The 23371-nt window shown below is 40.8% G+C and overlaps 1 protein-coding gene across 5 annotated transcripts in view; it reads right to left on the bottom strand.

The window, feature by feature from the left end:
• Positions 1–377: 377 nt before the first annotated feature.
• Positions 378–23371, bottom strand: part of dip2bb (DIP2 acetate--CoA ligase B (putative)b) — a 59319-nt gene continuing 36325 nt past the window's right edge. For 3 of the 5 annotated variants that reach the window (XM_088084116.1, XM_042499725.2, XM_088084118.1), the window contains 30 exons: positions 23120–23230; positions 22906–23029; positions 22470–22579; positions 21468–21570; positions 21297–21361; positions 21030–21123; positions 20106–20225; positions 19894–20008; positions 19421–19560; positions 17629–17765; positions 17445–17525; positions 17174–17301; positions 16820–16934; positions 15400–15601; positions 14764–14876; positions 13648–13671; positions 13095–13175; positions 12822–12945; positions 11928–12049; positions 11182–11293; positions 10141–10250; positions 8706–8836; positions 7953–8121; positions 7687–7857; positions 7522–7583; positions 7274–7331; positions 6295–6369; positions 6012–6186; positions 5704–5827; positions 378–4375 (listed from right to left, as the gene is read on the bottom strand). In XM_088084116.1, the coding sequence (XP_087940242.1) occupies positions 4123–4375; positions 5704–5827; positions 6012–6186; positions 6295–6369; positions 7274–7331; positions 7522–7583; positions 7687–7857; positions 7953–8121; positions 8706–8836; positions 10141–10250; positions 11182–11293; positions 11928–12049; positions 12822–12945; positions 13095–13175; positions 13648–13671; positions 14764–14876; positions 15400–15601; positions 16820–16934; positions 17174–17301; positions 17445–17525; positions 17629–17765; positions 19421–19560; positions 19894–20008; positions 20106–20225; positions 21030–21123; positions 21297–21361; positions 21468–21570; positions 22470–22579; positions 22906–23029; positions 23120–23230 (3549 nt within the window). In that variant the 3' untranslated portion in view covers positions 378–4122. The remainder of the gene's footprint in view (positions 4376–5703; positions 5828–6011; positions 6187–6294; positions 6370–7273; positions 7332–7521; positions 7584–7686; positions 7858–7952; positions 8122–8705; positions 8837–10140; positions 10251–11181; positions 11294–11927; positions 12050–12821; positions 12946–13094; positions 13176–13647; positions 13672–14763; positions 14877–15399; positions 15602–16819; positions 16935–17173; positions 17302–17444; positions 17526–17628; positions 17766–19420; positions 19561–19893; positions 20009–20105; positions 20226–21029; positions 21124–21296; positions 21362–21467; positions 21571–22469; positions 22580–22905; positions 23030–23119; positions 23231–23371) is intronic. The other 2 variants (XM_088084120.1, XM_042499732.2) reach the window with 1 other exon arrangement.

Genomic DNA, 23371 nt, shown 5'->3' with positions numbered 1-23371 from the left:
ATCACAGACTGTGCCTGCTTTTGTCTGGTCATCTCTTCTTGAAACAAGATCAATAAAGTGCTGAATTGTACAGCATATAATTAATTTTAAAATTTGACTACTGCTCCCATCTGTCAGGAAGCTGTTGGTTTCCATTAATTTCTGAATAGTATGAAAATTGATTTGCAAAAGTTGGGCCTCCTCTCTTTACTACAAAGGAGAGTTATTTCACAATATGTTGGCCTTATTTTGCAACAAAAAGTGTCTTTCCTGTCAGTTATTACAATTTCAAAACATGCTGTCACTGTAAGGATGCAAGCCGTGTGATAACCCAAAGAGTCCAAGGTCAATTTCAGTCACCGATACATCATTTCTAAACTCATGAATATCAGGACATCTGAAATGATTAAATGCTTTTCTTTATTCTGTATTACTTTTACATAAAGTATAAAACAAAGTACAACAAACCAAAATAGAAAATAAGTGAGAAGAATGGGAAGGGGGGGTGTACCACTTCGATTTCTTAACTAGTATACGAGTTAAAACCTCCCTAACATTAAAGATTCATCAGTGGATCACACCCTCATGGAGCAGTTTAGAATTCACCAAATAATTAATATACAACATACTAAGAGTGCATACACAAAATATTGATAGAACAACTCAAGAGAGATTAATACAGTCTTAAGTACACTACTGGTTGAATTTAATCAGTCCTCTGTAATTAGTTATTACAAAATGTTTTAAGCATCATGTTTATTTCACCAGACTGTGCAAGCTTTGAAATTAAATTGCACTGTCATTGAGATTGCATAGTGTGTAGGAACTGGAGAAAAAGAGCAGAAACCAAAGGAAGCCCTTGAAGACTTCACAGCAAAGCAGGTAGATGGTAGATGGACACCAGAAACCCCTCTTTTTGCTCATTAGGTCTGCCTTAATTACAAGGAGTTTGATTTTGGACAAACGTCTACATTTTATGGGTATTATTCACACATTGCACCAAGGGACCGCCTGGTCCATCCCTGTGTTATTAGTTTTGTTCCCTGAATATACAATTTCATACATATATACTGAATCTCCTCCACTTGTGCCTCAAGATGAGACGTGTCTCAAGCTGATTTCTTCTTGTGCTCGGCTGAGTCATGCAAACATTCTGCTGCAAACCAAGGATGCAATGTTAAAGCTAAAATGAAGTGCTGTTAGTCTTTCCTCTAGGTGGACTTTAAAGGGATAGTTTTGATTTTTTTGAAGCGGGGTTGTATGGGGTACTTATTCACAGTCGGTGCATCACAAGCAATAGATGTCAATCTGCACATCTCCAGTTTGGAGAAGCAGGCCAGAGTTCGACAAAGAAGCTAAGCTATCTACTGCTGTGGATGCGATAAGCAACAAAATGTATTTTAGCCACCTAAAAAAGTCCCACATAATAAAATCAATGTCAGTTTAAGTCTCCGCTGTATTTAAAATAATTTCAATGCTTCACCTTAATGTCAGACACTGATTTCCATAAGGGAAATGGCACTCTCTTCAAAGCCAGACTCCACAAAACAACAATTTAACACTGCCGATTTTGGGGAGCTGCTGGTCTGCCACTGCCTCGATCAGCTCGTTTGTTCATGTTTTTTTGGGGAACTTGGCATCTAAAAGGGTTAGTTTGGATTCACCAAAGCCTCACAATCACACAAACTAGTTGACTGACAGCAGTGATAAACCAGCCAACCCAACCTGTGTTCATTGGACTAAAATTACCATTTTTATCATTGGAGTCTGGTGGCACTGACAAGAGCATAGATGAAGAACTAAAGTTGTTTACTGTTTCCCTGTCCAAACAGGCTGTCTGACGTTACAGCAAAGTTGTGAAATTACACTAAATATAGCATACATTTAAACTGATATTGTTGTTTTAAGATGGGATATTTTTTTAGGAGGTTAAAATACATTTTGTTGCTGACCCCATCTACAGAGGGAGATTGCTTAGCTTCTACGACGGACTCCAGGCTCCTGCTTCTCTGAACTAGAAGCATGCCAACTGACATCTACTGTGTATTATATACTGTCTATGGATAAGTACCTCATAGAACCCCATTTAAAAAAAACAGAACTGTACTTTTTTTTTTTGCAAAAGCAAATGTTAGGCAATATCTTTCTGAAATGAGTAACACAATGACTAACAATGGAACGGGGATAGTTAGTCCACACAGTTTACTGTAAGTACCACCAGTGCAAAGTGCATTAGTTCAGTGGATCATATTCCTGTTTATCTTGAAATGATTCTTTCTTGTGTTTGGCATGAGTGAATGTTATACTGGAAGAACCACAAAAGTCCAAAAACAAAAAAAAAACAAAAACTATTTACATGTTGACATTAAGTGTTCATCACTGAAATACAGTATAATCCAGTACAAAGAAGCTATAAATTATGGCAAGGAGCACAAGGAAAGCACGAGATACAGGAAACCAAATACATTTTTGCAAAAACATCTTAATGCAATTTTTTTTTCATACACCCTTGTTTCATACATTAACTTGCCAATGGAGGATGTTTTCAGATGCGGCTCAGCTTTGCAACTGCATTCACAAGTGCTTTTAAATCCAGTGACTGAACACAGAAAATAATCCAGATAGATGATGACTTGCCTCTGTTTTCTATAGACTTAAAAATCTTGCTGGAATTCAAAATAATTCTTTACAAAGTAGCACAATGAGACAAAACACAGTTTGAGTGTGACGGGAAGAGGGACGGGGGCTTTCTCTATTATGCAATACAAAAGTGAGGGGGGTATGACTGTTTAGCAATACAAAGTACACTGGCAATGAGAATTACATGAACAAATGTGGGCCTTTTTTTCTTAAACCTTTTTACAAAATAACCCGATAGCCTGAAAATAGTCATGAGATTGGTTTTTAGCCAACTTTTTTTTTTCTCCAATAGCCGGGGAAGTTCCCTGGCATTAACAGTGATAGCCCTCCCGGTAACTCTCCTCACAATAATATATGCTCCTGAACCGTTGGTTATAATGCCTCATTGTTATAATAAAATAGACATTTTTTTTATTGAGAAAGTGCAGTGTTACATCTATCCTGACTAACAATGCTTTAATTATCCTTACCCTCCATTATACAACTAGTGTTGCGTTTCAAAAGTCAAAACTGTTAAATCTTATTTACAATCCTCTCTCTGCTACAATTATCATCCCTTAGCTGGGTTAACTATCCCTAAACCATCAACTGAGAGAGACAAGCATTTATACATTTATACAATTAAAAATATCTATACAGTAACGTACAGTATCTAAAATACAACAGGCCTTTATAGGTACAGTACAGAATATGGCCTCTTTCCTCTTTTATTTTGATCCCTCTGGGTATCTGTCAGGATTTCCACTACTTGTCAAAAACCAAAGGGAGAATAAGCAGCCATTAATAACAGATTCATTAAAAATTAATATAGGAATGTATGGCTGAAGTTTTATAAGGCAGGAAATATATCAGGGCAGGAAAGTTGTGAAATGTTTTTGGCTTCATTATTATTGGATAAAATGAGATTTCAAAATAATGTGCACAGACTGACTGACATGTTTTATGATTTTTTTTTCTTCAATCTGCCCTCTTTTATTTATCCGAGTGAGGAATGACAAGGGCTCAGCGCATGCGTGTGTGCGTTTGTTTGAAAGCTGCATGTAAAAAACATTTCAAGTTGAATTAGTAGCTCTTGGAATCTGTGTAAACACAGAAGGGAAAGTGTTTTAAGAGGTTTGTGGTAGAATAAGACGATGGATTTTCACAAAGACATTAATATTCAAAAGTGGTCCTGTTTTGTGTGTTTTTTTCACCCTTTCCCTATAAAAGTGCAACTGGGGCTTTTATTTTTCCTTTGCTATATGCAGTACACGTTGCCTCGGTCCCATTTTGCAAAATGCTAGCTATAAAACACAGTGAAGAACTCCAAACATGGCAGGTCCAATCACAGACATGCAGTGGCCGAAATATGCTGGTGTCACGCAGAGCTGGGTGGCAGTACACGTGGTTCATGCTTTTTCCTTTTCACCCTCTGCCAAAGCTGTAGTCGAGTGCTGAGGTGACGGTGCGGGAGCATCCAGACTGTGGACGATGGCTAAACAAGCCCAGATCGCCACGACCTCCTTACATGTTGTAAGCGACATAGATGGGATCCAGCTGGTCGGCGAGGAAAGAGTCACGAAGGTGCATGCGTTGCTTCTCTCCCCTGGAGTTGATGGGTATGACCCCGGGGTCCACAATCACCACCACGCCCACGATGAGGTGGTGCTCCTCCAGCACCACGTTGGTTATCAGAGGCACCAGATCCAGCGCGTCCTGCTCTGAACCACACAGCTCCGACACCACCACCAGCAGGTTGGTCCATGTAAACACAGCACTGTGAAGAGTGAAAACCCATCAGCAGTGTTAATGGGACAGTTCACCCCAAAATAAAATAATATTTTTCCTGTTAACTGTAGTGCTATTCTGTAGCTGGGTGTGAGATGCAGATGTTGGAGATATCAGCCGCAGAGATGTCGGCCTTCTCTCAAATATAATGGAACTAGATGGCACTGTGCCAAAAAATACATTTGGAAAAACTCAACAGCAATGTCAGTCAGTCAGTCATTTTCTGTAACCGCTTGTCCTCGTAAGGGTCGTGGGGGAGCTGGAGCCAATCCCAGCTGTCATAGGGCGGAAGGCGGGGTACACCCTGGACAGGTCGCCAGACTATCGCAGGGCTGACACATATAGACAGACAACCATACACACTCACAATGACACCTAAGGGCAATTTAGAGTCACCAACCAACCTGAGCTGCATGTCTTTGAACTGTGGGAGGACACGGGGAGAACATGTAAACTCCGCACAGAAGGGCCCCCGCCCATGGACCGAACCCCGTTCCAACCGGGTTTCGAACCAGGGACACTCTTACTGTGAGGCAACAGCAATGTCTCTTTCTGGAAATCATGACCTGGTTACTCAAGGCAATCCACAGAGCTTGTTGTGAGCAGTTTCATGTGGGAACTGTTTACTTTCTACTGAACTACACCTGCCAACTGTTTACCACACAGATGGAAGTGTGCATCTTCTGCTAGCTCACCTAGCATCACAGAGCTAGCTAATGTTACAGCTCAACCAAGGAGGACGCTATTAAAGTTTACATCTCATGCTGTCATGAATACGAGCCACACATCCATAGATGCACGCTTCCTTCTACACGGTGATACGGTTGGCGGTAGTTTGGTTTGAAAGAAAATAGTTCCTACTCGAAACTGCTCACAACAAGCACTATGGATTATCTTGAGTAAGCGGGTCATGATTTCTGGAAAGAGAGATTGCTGTTGAGTATTTTTTTGACTTTTGAGCATCACAAGCCGAGTGCCATCTGGTTCCATTATTGGGAGAGAGGGCAGACATCTCTATGGCCGATATTTCCAAAACTCTGCACCTCACACCAAAACTATCTAGACTGATAAATAGCACTACAGGTAAGAGGGAAAATATGTACTTTTGACTCTGGTGTGAGCGGTCCCTTTAAATGAATCAGTTGAGCTTTTTAGGAAACACATTCATTCACTTTCCTTATAGTGTTATTAAATATATGAATCACAATATGTTGTCTTTTGCCACTGAAGCGGTTTGCATTTTTTTTTGGGTATTACTAGCTAATATATATTTTCCTAAAAACATTAACGAGGTGTGCGTGTCAGAGCCATTCTCACCTCTCAGCTATACTGCGGTGAGCCCGGGACACTGAGGTTTCAATGTCAATTGGGTGGTAGCGCAGCCCTCTAAGCTCCAAGGTCTCATCCAGTGAACCCACCACAAAGAGAGCATCGTGCCGATCTGAACAGAGAAAAACAGGCGATTTATTCCACCAAGAAAAGTATGAAGACAAAGTAAAAGAATGTGTGTAAGCAGGTTGGAGTGTGCCTTTTGTTTAAAAGTTGCAACCTATCTCATAATAAACTCAACAGTCCAGTTGATTTTGTTTTAAATCTAGACTTCAGCTCCATCAGGCTCTACTTACCTCCGTTGGCCTCCAACAATTCAGTCCTTTTTACAAAACCCAGGTATCCCGTCCTGGCCCATAAGGTCTGCGGGTCTCCAAAGCTGAGTTTGGTGTTGAAGTGGTTGGCCTGAAGGCTCTCCTCTCCGTAGATGGTGTAGTAGCCGCTGGCACTGTGAGGACTGTTCACCCAGATCTGAGAGACAGAAGCACACACTGGGTCACAGCTTGGTTTCAGAAGGAAGATGTTTTTAACTATGACTCTGTCATGATGCTGTCACGTTGTACAAAATATACATCTCACCTCTCCAAGATGAGAATCACCAAGTGGACCTCTGGTCTCTGGATTTACAATTATTACCCGAACACCTGGCAGGATCTGTAGATGAAAAAAAAGATACACTGTCAATGCGCACCACTTTTGACTTGAAGTTTCCTTCCAGACACATTTTAAAGTATGTAAAAACACTGCTATGATTGATCTTTTATTTAACATGGTTTTACGGCATGAAAAGTTAAGACAAAACACTCGAAAAGGAGCTGGAAGTTGATCTACTCCTAGACCTGGCCTCTCACCCTGCCTGCCTCCACTGCCTATGCTAAGTAGACCGGTGAGAGAGCAGAACACAACAACATGGTTAGCACAACAGGAAACTTCGGAAAGATTCAGCCGTACACGTTTGAGCCTCAGTCAGACCCAGACTCAGATGAGGAGTCTGTTGTGCACCAAAATCTGCGACTAGTTGATGTATCAGAATGGTAAGTGTCTTCAGCATCTTTCAAGTTGTTTGTCTGTTACAATGGCTGATGCAGCATTAGTGGTTATAAAGCATACAATAATACCTACTATGATGTTAAAGTGTGTTTACATTTTAACATTATTATTATTATATCCCAGAGGACTAATTCAAATTTTCTCAAAGATGAATTCATCTGGCTCAGATATTTATGTTACATTTAATAAGACTGCTCTGCTCCGGAGGTTTCCGGTTTCTCAGACAGCCATTGGCGTTTGAATCTGTGACGTTCCTAATATGGCTCGTTACATCTGAATCTCAGGTTTTACTGAAGTGCACACACAGAGCGCCCCCTTCAGCAGAGGAATGTGAAAACACCTCTCTAGTAACAGACTTTGCACAGGTACAAGTCAGTATAGTCAGGATCAGACCTTTTAGGGAGCATAAACATAAGAGAACACACTTTGAGTGGAGGGAATTTACTTTGTGACTTTATTAATTCCTTAATTAAATATGTTCAATAGGTTTACATAGGTAGCATCTCACCTTGCCAGACTCCATTAGAGGAAGACTCTGAGGGGCTCCTCTCTCCACCAGCCTCACTCTGTAGATGATAAGCAGACATTTACAATCAAATCTTTTATCCATAGTCGATCTCTGAAACATCAGCTAAGACCCAAACTCCTATACTTATACTGTAAACAGCAGGCCTGACATACTCTTTAAATTCAGAGAGCTCAGTTTAGGACACTAAAGACTTGTCGTCCCAGGTGCAATGATCCATATGGTCTTACCTGTCATGTCGGAGGGACTTCATGTCCACATAAACCGTACAGGGATCAGGACCAGTGGTGCCCTGTAACATTCACAGGGCAGTCACAAACAGGTCTGACTGATTATCATCTGGGTGTAGAAAACTAAAAAAAACTCTCTGTGCCGCGATAAGTTGGCTGGTGTACCTGCAGGCAGATGGCCAGGTTTACCCTGGAACCAAAAGCAGTGCTGACAGCTCTGGACGAAAGCCCGATGTCCTTAAACAGCTTGGAGAAGGAGTGTGAGAGAGCGAGTCGAGGGCGTTCCTCCGCTATCACCACACAGCTCCGCACACACGACAGGTTCACACCACGGGCCTGAAACACACCCACACAAAATGATCAAATCACTGAGAAATACAACTCATCTGTCATACATGATTCTCTCTATATATGCTTAGAGTCCTCCTCACCTTTAGTAACTCAGTCTGAGTGCCCAGTCCTTTAGTGCACAGCTCCATGACGGAGTACGAGCAGAAGGTGTCTCTGATGCGGTACTGACTGAGCGTGCTCAGCCACAGAGACAAGCAGCTCTCCAACTCAAAGGGAGGAATCAGGATGGACTGGTGACCTGAGTAAACACTGAAAGACATACAGGAGAAAGAGTGGACAAATGGAGGATGAAAAACAGAAAAAAGCATGGCTCATGGCACAGGGTTCCTGCAGCTTATTGCAAAGTAGATTTAAGACTTTTAAAGACTTTTTTAATGCTACTTGGAATTAAGTTTAAGACCAATTTTCTAATCAAAATTGAGGAGGGACAATTTTCTTTTGCCAAAATGTCCATTCTTACATAAAGCTTGACTTTTTTGTTTGGTAAAAAAGTGAGATAATCTATGTTAAATGTTGGAAATACAATATTTTTTTAAAGTGGAACACATGAAAGACAATGAATATATTATATTATCATAAATGTATCTTTTTGGTTTATCAACAGAAGTGGAAAATATCTGGCATTTCTGGCCTGATTTCTGGCCGATTTTGTGTTTCGCACTTTGCATGTGAGATTCCACAGCTTGGGTTTCCATCATGACGAGTTTAAGAAAAGGAATTTTATTAAATTACTTAAGAAAAAAAAAGACAATAAATGAATTCAATGCCTTGTGAGACTTTTTAAGGATCCACAGGAACCCTGATGGCATGTATGTATTGTAGATTTACTGAACCTTGCGAGGCACCACAAGACGAAGCCCAGACCGCAGTAAGGATCCAGGCAGATGGCTATTTGGCGTGAGGAGTACAGCTCACACTGCAGCTTTATGGAGCGACACAGAGCACTGACCGCTGCATGAGATATCTGCAACAAACAAGAGTACACATTAGAAATAAACTCAAAGGAGAAAACCACTTTTACTGTCAGCTCACTATTTTTACTTCACTCCGTGTTGTCCTGCAAATGTCAGCAGGCATTAGCTTGGGACAGAAGTAGGCTTCACAATAACTGATTGACTGATTTCTACCAATCATCAACAATAACCTTTCCTACTCACAACTCTGCTCTCTTGCTCTCCAGGAATCCCCCAACAACACGGGTAACTTTTTACCTTTTCGGGTATTTTCTCCTTTGCTCAGTGTCACTTCAGATTTCCATTAAGTTGATTGAAACTACTGAACAGACTTTTTGTTTTCCTCCAGCAGACATTTATGTTGGGAAACTTTATGTAACATAAATTTAAGTATCTACAGCAAGTCTGAATAGGTCTATTTTTATGTAAATGGCCTCTCGCTGTTCAAACACACCATTTGCTGGGCAGTCACTGATCTTTTCTATTTGTTTTGAAGAAAAAAAAACACATGACTGAAGCAATTCAGGATTTGTTATCTGCTCAATACTTACACCACTTCTCACAGGCCATGCAGCTGCAGAATCATGTTTAATTTGATGTCTCTACACAAAATCAGACTGTGGTTCACAAGGTATGAGAGTTTTCAGTGGCATAGGTCATAACATCACTTAATCATGCTAAAGATAAAGAGGTCCATCTGTCGGGTCTGACTGATTTTTAATGGATGTTTTCTGCTCTGCTAGTGTTAGTTATTAGGGAACATTAGGATCCTTTTGTTGTATTTCTGGCCGACTAATGACTAATATTCATTCCTTTAGCTCTATTTTTGGTCTCCACCAACTCCCGAAGGAAATATCTCTATGTGTATCTTAAGCTGCTGACTGCTACGGTAAAGTATGTTCACCAGCTAGTTGCTAAATATGTTTTCCTGCCGTGCGGTGCTGAGCAGGGAAGCAAAACTTTTTCACTGAAGACAGTGGCCTACTTTTGAGTTAACAAAAGTGCAGCACGAGTGGACCAGAACATTAAAGTCATTAATTGGACAGATTAACAATAAGTTGAAACTCACTTTATAGCTCCATAAAGCAGAGGGGAGCTGCAGATTCAGGTGATATATCACTGTAGGTTCATCATTTGATAAACTGTTATGCTAAAAATATCAATTACAGCCACTTCAAAATGTGGAGACCCACCAAAGGAGAGAGACACGTAGGAGCTGAGCAGCTATACACATAATAGCATGCAGGTATTGGGTTGTGATCAAGAGTATCAAGAGAGCACTGCAGTGTTTGAAAGTGAAGCTCATGTGTCTCACCTTAACCCCAGTCAGCATGCCTGTGGTTGACACACTGAAGTCCAGATAAGCAATCATCTCTGCTGTGGGCGGCTTATAGATCTGTGGAGGCCGGCGGCGAGGAAGGTCATCTGCAAACACGGAACGGTGCGTGTTTTACAGAGAACAAAGTAAATATTAAATTATATTGAACAATTACACAAAAAATGAACCATAAACAGATGCATTCTATACTGTTGATTACTATCGCTCTTGTGTACTGGTACTAGTTTCAGCAACTCTTTCAAATTCAAATGTTGCAGAATGTCATAACCGTATACTGAAAGGGAAACAGATATACACAGTGTGCACTGAACACTTATCTACCCACAAGTTTGTAGTTTGTATAGTGACTGAGCAATTGTAGTAACTGGAGAGACCACTGTCCTTCTTCCGGTCCACAATAAATGACACAAGTGTTTCTGACAGAACTGCGCACTTTATACACAACTAACTCTACAGTCACTGTGATGACTACTACTCGCAACTGACAAACCTTTACTGTGTTGAATTTCGGCCCTTTACATTACAAATACTTAGCCACAACAAAGTGAGGATAAAGACTTATGTAAAATTAATTCTACTATCTATTTATTTGTTTTCTAACCATCTTGTCATGAAACGCTGCACACCTAATGTGGTTTAAAGGGTTAAATTTGAACTTTGGACTGAAGGTGGCACCAAAGAAGTTGTGTTGTTTTTTTGGGTTCACATCATTTGCAACATTTCAGAGTATTAAAATTCCTATTGATAAATGACTTAATGATAAGACATTTTCACATATGGTGAAGTTTTGCCTGAGCATGACAAATAAGAGGCCAATTTCATGGAGAACATTTTGACATTTCACAGTGGGAAAAGCAAAGGTGGAAATATAATTCCATGTAGGTGCTTGAGTCATTTTGTCGTGGCTCACTGGGACACTTCAGAACAGAGTTATTGTTAATGTTATCAGAAACTCATGCCAACTTGGACGAGTCAAAATGTCTGCTGGAAAAAAAGGCCTATCTTGTGGTATCTTACCTGTGTCAATGATTGTTGGCCACGTTTTAATGTTTACAGAAGCAGCAGCCTCTTTGGAGCGCAGAGTCCTCATGAGATTTTGAGTGGTAAGGATACACGCAGCTTTACTGACCTGGTAACAGAACACAAGCACGATTCGTCTGAACAGGAGAAGCTGCTAAAAACTGCCAAAAACAGCCAGAATCACACATAAACACCATCTATCCTCTTGAAGCCCAACTGGACTGTTGAGGCCAATATATTAATTTTGAGAACTTATCAGCAGTATCAGCTGATTTCTTTTTACTTTTACATAAAAAATACCATACATTACTATTTTGATAAAGTTCCATTAATTTACTCTTTTTTTAAAGACATTTAGACATTTAACAGTTAGAAAACATAAAAAAAAAACTTGTAGCAGGACATAGCTGACAAATAGTGTATGCAGGACTGCCTTAAACTGGATGCCCTTATTTTCACTTTTAGTCATTTTAATGAATTTTGGGGCACTGCATTTTTTGTTCTAGAAGGTCTAAACTAGTAGAGAAATTCTCATGTTTTTTCTTAGATAACAGAGGCATCACAGGTGGCTCAGTGTCCATTGTCTCCAGGTTATTAATTAAAATATGTACATTACAGGTAGGCCAAAACTAAAAGAACATTGATGGAAAGAAAGAACAGACATGTACAGTATATGTATGTATACACAAACCCATGAGCACCCAATGAGACATGAGCATGTGCAAAACAGCACCCACACTTACATCAATAATCATGCGAACAGTGGGAAGCGTGGCTGCCAGGTTCTGAGGGTGTGGAGGTCTGACGTTCACAGGAACAACTCCGGCGTAGAGACAGCCATAAAAGGCAGCAATCAAATCAATGCCTGAGAGAGAGAGAGAGATGCAGGACCAGGGTGGGTTAAAAAAATGCGAGATAACTCACTAAAATTAAAGAAATACTTCACCCACAAAATAACAATTTGTATGTAAGTTACTCATTGCATGTGACCCTGATTTTGTGAAGAAAACGGTGAAACGGTTTACCTCCACAGTGAACGAAAAATTAAAATTATTGAAATAAATGAGAAAATTAAAGCTCTCCTCAAAGACAGTCTCCATTGACAAAAAAGTAATTTAACCTCACTGATCACGAGAGCTGCTCGTTTACCCCTGCTTTGATCAGTCAATTTGTTTGTGTTATTGTGTGACTTTAGTGTTATAAAGAGTTTGTGTGGATTCAGTAACATCACACAATAACTAAGTGAGGCAGCAGCAGACCAGCATCTCCTGTGTTCAGTGAAGTAAAATGTTTTTATTAAGAAAGGACTGTCTGTGTGGGAAGTACAGAACGTTATGATTGGAGAAATGAGACTTGAATTACACTGCACGAGTAGTGTGAGCGTTTGTAAACAGATGTTTTGATATAGTTTTGCTGTTGTAACACGTGGACCCCTTTTACTTCAATTCATCAATTATTTTTTCTGTTTTCATATTCTTTGTTCACCATGTAGACGTGCATGAAAAACACAGTTTTCTTCATGAATTCAAGCCAACACAGGATGAGTAATTGATTAACACATGATCATTTGTGAGGAATTCCTTTAATCTCCGTGGGAGTAAAAATCATAGTAACACACATGCAGAGGCAGAACCCACCGGGAGGATAAAGCAGCACGACGTTCTCTCCAGTGTTGATGCTGCCTTTCTCACTGAGCGCTGCGGCTATCTTCTCTGCTCGCTTGTGAAGCTGGACGCAGGTGGCTGTGCTCACTGTCACACCCTAAAGGAGCAGAATAATGCGCAGAGGAAAAGACAAAAGGTCATCAGAAAAACACAGAATAATTTATGTAGCAATATCATGAATCTTGTGCTTCACAGTCACAGCAGACAAGCTGTGTTTTGCAGCATATGAACGAGTCAGTTTGATACCTTTGCGTTAAGGAGAACAAAGAGGACGTGGTCTGCATCTGTCTGTGCCCTCCACTGCAGAGCCTCTGTCAAATACTGGTGCTGAAATAAAAAGAAATCATAATTAGCTTACTGTGTATATGAGGAAGTGCTTTAATACTCTTATACATTATTACAAAAACAACCACATTGGGCTTATACAGGGAGGAGATTTGTGCTGATGGAGGAACTCAATTTAATACACCTATAAGGAGGCGCTCAGAGACTGCATAACTCATCCGGCTAGCATAAATGATGTCATGCCAACGCGCAAACAATTAACACCACAGACTCTGAGCCAATCCAGCTCTTAAAATAATGAACAATAACTTAGGATGTGAAGGGCTTGCAGTAAAACAAGGGGGAGCTACAGAAGGTGCGCATCTCGTGACACAGATATAAAATAAACATGCACGTTTTTTTGCTCGTGTCACATTTTAACGCAAGAACACACAATAAAACCACAAAACAATATAGATTAGAGCATGACAGGAGGGAGAGATGTTAGCAGAGAAGGGGGGGGCATGATTCTTACCATCACAGTGGGCCACATACAGAGCTACATCCAGAGAGAGACGAGAGCAGAAGGAGAGAAGTGTCTAGGTTTTTACAACCATAAAACTGTGGCTGAGCCTGGACCATTGTGACACTGGAAAGGCTTCAAACTAGAGGTTGACTGATTTGCCTGTGCCGATTGGCCGATGTATCTGTGCCAGTAGGACATTTTACGAACTATAGTCATCAGCAGAACTTGGCTCTGATTGTAGTCTCCACCTGTAAAAACAGGGGCGACGTCCCCAAGTAGGGTGGCAGCTGGATCAGTGGATTCAGCCACAGAGGCCATGCTTGATGTGTTTCTGACAATATTTTTAATGCAAAATTGAACCATACAGTTGCAGAATCTGTCTTTTTTTTAACCATTACTTTAAAAGATTTTCAGGAGTTTTCAGAGGTGTCAGGTCACACTGGATGTCCCTGATTTGCATAAAGCGGCCTGGAATCAAAGAGATGAGGAGTGGACGCCCCATCTGTCACAGTGCAACGCGGCGCTACCAGAATGCATTGCGCAGCTGCTTACACAGGCAATGAATGGAAAGCACTGAAATAACAGATCCTGTGGACACATACCTTAAGTGTTTTGTTCTTCATTTTAACATCTGTTTACATGAATGTGACTGAGTAAATGCTGCCACTTCCTTTTAAAATAAAAGATGATAAAAATAAAAAACATTCCTACGTAGATTTTGGTTAGTCGCATGTTCTGTTACAGATTTATATATCATTTATTTATCACTTCGTCTTAGATGTTCAGTTCAACAACTATACAGTTTAAATACAGGTATAGATTGCTGATTTCCAGCACTGTCAAACCTTTCCGCAGTAGGTGGGGAGTTGATATCTTTTGATTAATCAGCTGTTGACTTTCTCCTCTTCCAAATGAACATTAATGAAACAGCCTTTAATAATCCAATATCAGTCGACCTCTACTTTAAACCTAACTATGTATATCATTATAACACACTGAACTTTGCATAATTACCCTGCTGATTCTGAAGGGACATGCACATCGTTCTTTTGAAAACAAGAGTGTAGTTAAAAAGTTATGAGACACAGAGTTAACGGCTGAGTGAAAGTGGACAGGTCATGATACCTTTCGGACAAGATCCTGGTCTTCGATCATGCCGAGGTCTCTGCCTGCAGCCTGTGCAATCCTCTTCCCTGCCACCAGGTTTCCCACCATCACAGACGCAGGACCTACACCAACTTCAAGAGCAACAGAGTGTGAGAAAGACAGAGGAAAGAGAGAGAGAGAGAGAGAGAACAAGACAGTAGGAGGAGAAAGCATATTTCCCATTAAATTCACGTTTTATCCGCAGAAAGATTAATACCTGTCACCTCAACAGTAATCCTGTCAGAATCAGCCACGACTTTAAGTCTTACTTCATTGAAAGAAAACCTCCTGAACTGCATCACTATTTTGGGAAACACCAATGTCACAAAACAAACACAACTAATCCAGTGTGAAAACGAATGGTGCACGTGGCTGTGTTCAAGTGCGCTGATTGCGTGACATTTCCTGAACTTTGCCACAGCCAGGGGCCAATGTGGCAGAAACATCGCTTTCCTAAATTCAGAAACTGTTATGTGTGCGTTATGTAACACTACCGACCATGCTCTTATTTTACAAAACACTTTATAAGCCTGACTGACTCTCACATGCCGGACAAGCAACGATTCCTCTCATCGTTGGGGGATACTGTCCGCAGACACAGGACGCTTCGCTTACCGGGCTGCTTCTGGCGGGGCTTGGGCAGGTTGGTGACACACGTATGGGGACACATTAGGATGTTGCAGGGGTGCAGGTTGCCATCTAAGAAGAACTGCTTGGTGTCAGAGATGTGGATGCCACCAAGGGGTGTTTTGGGTAAGGTGTTGGCCGGAACCAGAGCCAGACAGTAGAGGCCCACCTGGTGGATGCTGTCGATCGCCTGCAGATGAAGTTAAGATGAAGCAGTGAAGATGGTTAGAAAATAACTTGCTAGACAAAAAACTTTTCTTGTTTTTTGGACTGGTCTTTTGAAATTCTACACTATAAACTTCTTCCAAATGTCGTACCATGAATTTTTTCAATATCTGGAAAGACGACTTTTTTTGACCCTTTTTTTCACATGCTATAGCATGACTTTTTTCAACATTTTAATTGTTGACTTTATTGTTGAAGGGGATAGAAGGGGATATAACATGCAGCAAAGCATGCAAGCCGGTCTCAAACATGTCACTGCATCAGGCCTTAGGCGTGTGGGGTGCACGCTCGACCTGACGAGCTTAAGGCTGTCCTGATCTTTCAACACTTTTAATATTCCCTTTGTGGACCCTTTCTTCCACATTTTAAAGAGAGTGAAGGTGAATAAAACCGTGGTTAACAGAAAAGTGATTTTGTTTCTATATTGCAAACTGGATGAAAGCTAAAAATCATATAATGTTACTACCACTAGTAAGAGATTTACGGTGCTTGTTTTGGACCTTATTAAGTTTCTGGTCCCCCTGGGGACATTGTTCTTTAGGGTTGTGATTTTTTAATAATTTTCACTGTTTTCATGCATATTTGGGAAGGCTGTGTGATTTCGGGTTAATTTTAGGATTTCAACCTCAGCTCTTATAATAAGTCTATAATATGCTGTTAAATCAAAAGTGTTCTTCTTGTCCACTTAGAGGATATTTTTGTCCCATACACTCCCAGCAAAACTGAACTTTTTGATCCTACTGACATTTAAGGATGGAACGCCTTTTTTTTTTTGGTTTCGATCCTGCAGTCCTGACTTCAAAGTTGTTTAGACTTGGTTACTGATGTTGTTCACTTCCCCCCTAATTTCAGATCATATTCCTGTTGGAACTTGTCCTGTTACATTGAGAAGCTTTGATTGTTTTGGGGGTTTTTTTATAGGTAAAAAGTGCTGCTATACTCCTATTATAAGACCGAGAAACACTGACCAGTCAAAGCAGACTGGGCTTTTTTGGGGTGGGGACTCAAAATGGAGTGCCTCAGACAGTGTGAAAACAGATAATATGAGGAAAATAAAATGTTATATGTCATCAAAGCATGAAACTCAAAACAAGTGTGAACCTAAAAATGAGCAGCATAGGACCCCTTTAACCAAAGCTGCTCCAGACTTTGGAATTTGAGAAATGATGATGGGGTGATGCACCTGAAGCACTCGGCTCATCCACTGGAAGCTGTCCTCCTCGCTGGCATCTGGCCTCTGCTCTGCAACAATCACCACCCTCTCATCATAAAACACTGTGACTGAGAACACAGCGATCCTGACACACACACAAACACAGACACACATAGACAAATATATTAATTTATTCTGAGGGAGTTGAAGTCAGTAATCTTTACGCATTATTAACGCTACATGCAGTCATGAACCATTTTGAACATGCCGTGCTACTTTTGTACCACCAGATGTCAGTAGTGATCAATTAAATTTCCCACAGAGGCGCTCACCATCTTTCTACACACAGACCTTGCATTAAGAAAAATTAAGTGGTCTCCTCACCTCCCACGGTATACAGTCTTGACCGGCTCCACGGCAAGAGCGGTGGCCACCAGGTCGTCTGCATTGTGTCTCCGCCCGCTCACCATCAGCAGACCCTCGATCTTCCCCACCACAAAGATCAGACTGCCCTGCACGGAGCAGGAGGACACACAGCGGGGTCATTATAGTTCAACTATACAGACCAATTCAAAGATGGAGAGAGAGGGGGACGGTTGCCAGGGCAGCTCAAATTACAACAGATGTTTTACTGTAATGAAACGCTCCTACTTACTGGGCCAACGAACCCCAGGAGGCCTGACCGCACAAATGGAATCTCTCCAATGGGAACTCCATTAGCATTAACTGGAATTACCTGAACACAACCACACAGAGAGGGCAGAAATATACCAAAGAAAGAAACCAATTAACTGTCTGACGGTATCAGCACAGGAATGCTGTGAATTCGGATTTCATACCTCAAAAGTGTTTTTTGTGACTCCAGGCAGGCCGTAGTACATGTTGCCTCCGGCGCGGGAATTGATTATTATCTCACCTATCTCATCTGTTTTACACAACTGAGGAGGCCCGTCTGGCTTCACAATGCACATCAGAGCTGCAGACACATAAAAGGAACATTCAGACAAATACAGACTTTACATAATTAAGGAATCAAACAAAAACACTTTAGCCATTTCATTCTTTTTTTCTTTTTTTGACCACACAACTTTTTCCCTCTACGTTAACATATTTATTTTCCTAGAAGCCAAAGATCTTTAGTTTCACATTGAAAAACTGGTATACGTCCTCTTGTTTTTGAGAGTGGCGGACTCAAAAGAATTAAGAAAGAACGGATTTTGTGGAAAGGGAGTCTCATTTTCTTCTGTATTGTATAATTAATGCTACTGTGGTGACCCACAAAGAGATATTACAGAGACATTCACCAGGGACTGCTGCTCTTTCAAGAAGCAGAGTTCAGAGTTGACAGAAAGGGATTCTGGAAAATAGAGTTTTAGTGCTTTCTTGTAGTCTTCCTGCTTGTGGACTGTGTGTATGTGTTGTTGCTGTTTTGAAGTGAGAGTAAACAGACTCTACTTGACTCAGTCTCTTACCGCAATACCTTATCTTACTGAGCCATTACTAACCATACATTTACGCACCTTTTAGCCTGCTGTGGAACAGTAACTCCAAACACGTTAATCCAGCTCGAGCCACCTCACTAGCATTAGCTAAACCTGCTTTTGTCATCATCATCATCATCATCATCATCATCATCATCATCATCATCTGTATTAACCTCCAGTGCTAATATGTTTTGCAGACAGTGAGAGTAATGACAAAAACACTGCTGACACATGCTTTAGTAAAGTTGTGAGGAGCGGCTTTTGTCACACAACAAACAGCTCCTAAAACGCCGGCTCAGATTTCCAATGAGGTGTTTCTTTGAATTACTCACATAATGGGAATTGAAATGCTCACTTTCTAACCTGAAAAACTATTAAAAATTAATAACAGCTTTTATCTTTGAGTTAAAAAAAAGAGCTTTTCGGCAAATAAAGATGATAAAGCTGGCGATGCTCAGTAAAGTCATCACAATTGTGCTCTAAAATTGAAGAGCACAAAATAACAATGTGGACCTGCCTTAGTTCAGGCAAAGAATAAGATGAATAAGTGTCAATATTTCTATACAAACTAATAAAAAACAGCGATAAAATACTGCATCATCAGCATATAAATAATAATTTTACATTAATTTGGAATTGTTTTGCAAACCAAAAGTTATCTCATCATCTTGTGTTCATGCAGCTGAGAGTATTTTCTTGTTGATAAATTAAAGCGTTGGCTGCAAAACACTTCAAATAAATCTTTTCCACAACATTCATATTTGTTTATTGGGCTTAAATTTCTGACAGACTGTAGTTAATAAATGTGTTTTTTGGCAGCTCTTTCCACAAGCACCTATCTGTCATTTGTTATTTTTGCCAAGGAGTGCGGTTCAGGTTGGGGTTCAGTTTGTTTGTCAGCAGCATTACGGAAAAACTACTTGCCTGATTTTAATCAAACTTGCTGGAAAGTTGTAGCAAGTGCCCAGGAAGAACGTATTAAATTTTTGAAGCGAATAGGAATCACAGGGCCTTATTTACAAAATGATTTTTCACTTTTGTTAACATTGCAAGATGCCTTGGTGTGGTCTAGGTCTGGGCTCTCTGAGTGCCCTTCCAGTTTTTCATGTCTTCCTTTTGACTCATTTATCTTTCCCTCCATCCTCACCTCCAGGCATGACGTGTCCCACATCTTGTACAGTCAGGGCGGAGTTCTTGTCCTCTGTGTTGACCCTGATGACACCGTGGCTCAGGCCGCCCATGGAAAGGATGGCACGGGCGGGGAGGGGTGCACCCGGTACTCCCGGCCTGCACAGGGGAGAGTTTGATTAAACATGAATGTTTCCATCCATCGCATCTGTTCTTACAGCTAGCCATCTGCACACCCACCCATGTGCACAGCCACATACAACAGACTACACCCTCAACCACCATAAAAAATCAAAATTTAACCTTAAGGGAAGCAGTGTGTATTGTTTCTTCGGGTGTGAGGGTGGGAAGAAGGAAGAAGGAAGAAATGGGAGGGGGGTGAAAATAAAGCAGTTTTTGTCTTCTTTTTTGTTTGTTTTTTCCCTCTTGTATCGTCCTTTTTGTCCCTCTAAAGCAATCCAACAAAAAAGGAATTATGGGTCAGTGACATACCTGCGTATAGCCACAGTCATAGCCTCAGGAGAGGTGGCGCAGGGACAGATGACCTCAGGTTTCAGCCCGTGGGACTGAAAGACGTTCAGAAAGGCATCACAGGAAGACACTGACCCTGGACAGAAAGAGGCAGGGGATTCAGCGTATTACATCTCATTTGTGTCGTTTGAATTGACCTAGTTTCACAAAGCTTGGGGTCATGAAGCACTCACAGGGGTTAGCACCATCAGCAACAATCAGCATCCTTAATGAAGCCAGGCTAGTGTCTCTCTGGTCCCGATGAGCCATCATGGCCCAGTGTAGATCACGGCACTTCACCAAAGCAACACGAGCTGCACGAGAACAAAAGTGACACGTCATCTTATGTTATTTCCTTATTTTCTGTCATATATATATATATAATTTTATAATGTTAGATGTGTTTGTATAAACATGGCCAAAGTTTAAAATAATGGGATTAAAGAACGTGAATGTAATTCCTGCGAGCAAAAAACCTCAGGCTTTACACTGTTCTGAACATTGATATGTTTTTTTTTCCACTTTTTAGACGAGCTGACACTAGCTTGTGACGAATTTCTTTATATGGCCATCTGCTCCAGGCACACTACTGACATTTCAAAGCCCACACTGCTACATGTAGCTACATGCTAACATTGGTGATTCATTTAAACTTTGTTGCTGGTGTGGTTAATTTCTCCCGGACTTTGAATCATATTCCCACAGGAACATGTCTGGTTGTGTTTAGAAGCTTTGATTGATGATTTTTCACGGTAGAAGGTGCTGCTATTCTTGCCTACAGTCATTCCGCGGCTGCATTGATGGTGCAGAGACATTGAGACTGGGAAGAACCAAAAATGCTGACCAATTAGAGCAGACTGGGTTTTCCAGGAGACGGGTTTAAAGAGACAGACACTAAAACAGAGCATCTCAGACAGAGGCTAAAAACAAGTGTTCCAGTGCAGACAGTATGAGGAAAATTAAGTCATTTTTTACCATTAAAGCATGTAAACATGTTCTAGTAAAAAAAACAAAATACATGTATCAACCTGAAAATGAGCATAATGGGTACTCTTTAAGCATTTTTTTTTACATTATCCTTTGATATGGCATTATTCAAGCTTAGAGAGCAGTGTTACCTTTGTGGATGTGAACCCGCTGTACCCAAGAGAGAGGACATGCCTTCATTACTGCATAGGGAACACTGATAGTGTGTATTCTGTTCATCACAGCCTGGAAACAAAAAAAACAAACATGTTATAGCAGCTAATATCATATATAAATATCATACAATGTATTTATTTTTTCCCATTGCGACACAATCCCTACATTGCTGCATTCTACTAAATTTTGTTCTTAAATGAAAGAAAATGAAAACAAAACAAAATGCACAGACATATACTTACTGTGAGAACTCCATGCCACAGGCCCATATCCTTTTTAAAGTCCAGGACATTCACCAAAGTTTCCCCTTAAAGTAAAGAAAGACAAAAGTGACTTCACACTCATGATAAGTGTCTTGATGAAGAAACTTGCACTCATGATGGATGGTGGTGTCACTCTGCTTCCTTACTCACCTTCACAGTAGTTGCAGGCCTGCGTCAGTGCTTGGCAGTGGGTCAACATGGCTACTTTAGACACAGCCACTCCCACCACTGTACCCTCTTTACTCGCCTTGTACTAGACAGAGCGGAAACATGAGCGGAAAATGTGAATACAAACCACAACATGATTTTCTTTTCATATTACATCAGGATGCAAGTCAGGTTTTAAAGGAACAGTTCATACCCAAAATCAAAAATGTATATTTTTCCCTCTTACCTGCAGTCCTATCTATCATCATCAACATCTAGATTGTTTTGGTGTGAGCAACAGAGTTTAAGAGATATCAGCTGTAGAGATGTTTGCCTTCTTTCCATTTTAATGGAACTAGATGACACTTGGCTTGTGGTGCTCAAAGCGCCAAAAAATGACATTTGAAAAACTCGACAGCAATGTCTCATTCTAGAAATCATGACACAGTTACTCAAAATGATCCACAGACCAGTTTCAAAAAGGAACTGTTTTCTCCCGCAAACCGTATCACCATGTAGAAGAAGTGTGCATCTTTTGCTACCTCACCTTGCACCATGGAACTAGCTAACGTAATAGCTCAGCCGAGGAGAGCGCCATTAATGTTTACACCTAGTGAGCAATCCATGAGTAGCTGCAAGCTTCCTTTTGCGTGGTGATTCAGTTGGTGGATGTAGAAAGAAAACAGTTCCTACATGAAACTGCTCACAACAAGGTCTGTGAATTATTTTGAGTCACTGGATCATGATATCTTGACAGAGAAAATACTGTTCACTTTTTAAAATGAATTTCAGCTGAGTGCCATCTAGTTCCATTATATTGGAGAGAAGGAAGACATCTCTGTGGCCGATATCTCCGACACTTGGCAACTGACAACAAAACAATCTAGGCTGATAAAGAGCACTATAGGTAAGAGGAAAAATGTGATTTTGATTTTGGAGTGTACTGTCCCCTTAAAAGCAAGCAATAACGGAGTCAGCTGACACAGCAGTGAGCAGCTCTGTTACCTCTATATATGCAGGGTCAGTGTTGGCAGTGGGGATATGCGGCTGCCAGTCTTTGGAAGGCTTGGTCAGGTATTTTGAGTCTGTCACCACCCACTTGAGTCGAGGCCAGCCTATCAGGGAGAGGCATCAGCAAAGTCAAGACAAATCAATGGGGCATTATACTATGTATTACGGAATATAATAAATGGGAGTCATTTCAAAACGTTACACAACCATTTCGAGTACACTGATGCCTCAATTCATCTTCATTTCTTCATTAAAGCACAAAAGTACATTTGATCCCAAACAGTCTGAATGTGACCTGGTTTTTAGCCATGACATGTTTTACAGCAACATTTCATAAGAGAGTACTTTTTTTTTTTTTTTTAAATGATCAAGATTGATAAAAAGATAATTACTGAATAAAGTTCAATATTGTCAGAAAGCTCTTACTGACCTTTGAACTGCATTATTTCCCCAGTGGGTGTTTTGGGTAAACCCTTCAAACAGATCTCGCTGGTCAGAGCCAGACCAACACCACAGCTACCGAGCAGAAACCCCACCTGGCTGATACCTGCATCCTAAAAACACCACACACAAAAACACATTCATTGTTAAACAGAAAAAAAATAATTTTGTACTCACATGGACACGTTGGATGGTTTTCTTACTTTGCGAGACAGTGGTACTTCAATAGGTACGGGTATGACTTCAGCCAGGAGGCAGCCGTAGAAGGCCACCCAGAACATACCGGGGTCACTGTTGGGGTACACCAGCGCCACCTAACAAGACATTAAACTTAACATTCAGGACCATTTCATGTTAGCTCATACGGAATAAAAAGTTTGTCTAAACTGATGCTGTGAGGCTGTACACAGGCACAGAGCTACACTGAGCTAAATATTACCATCAGCATGGTAATG

The sequence above is a fragment of the Plectropomus leopardus genome, chromosome 2, assembly GCF_026936395.1.
Source record: "Plectropomus leopardus strain MGB_pleo_1.0 chromosome 2, ASM2693639v1, whole genome shotgun sequence".
NCBI classification, from domain to species: Eukaryota; Metazoa; Chordata; class Actinopteri; order Perciformes; family Serranidae; genus Plectropomus; species Plectropomus leopardus.
Note: the sequence above shows the minus strand (reverse complement) of the source record. Positions and strands in the feature narration are given on the sequence as shown.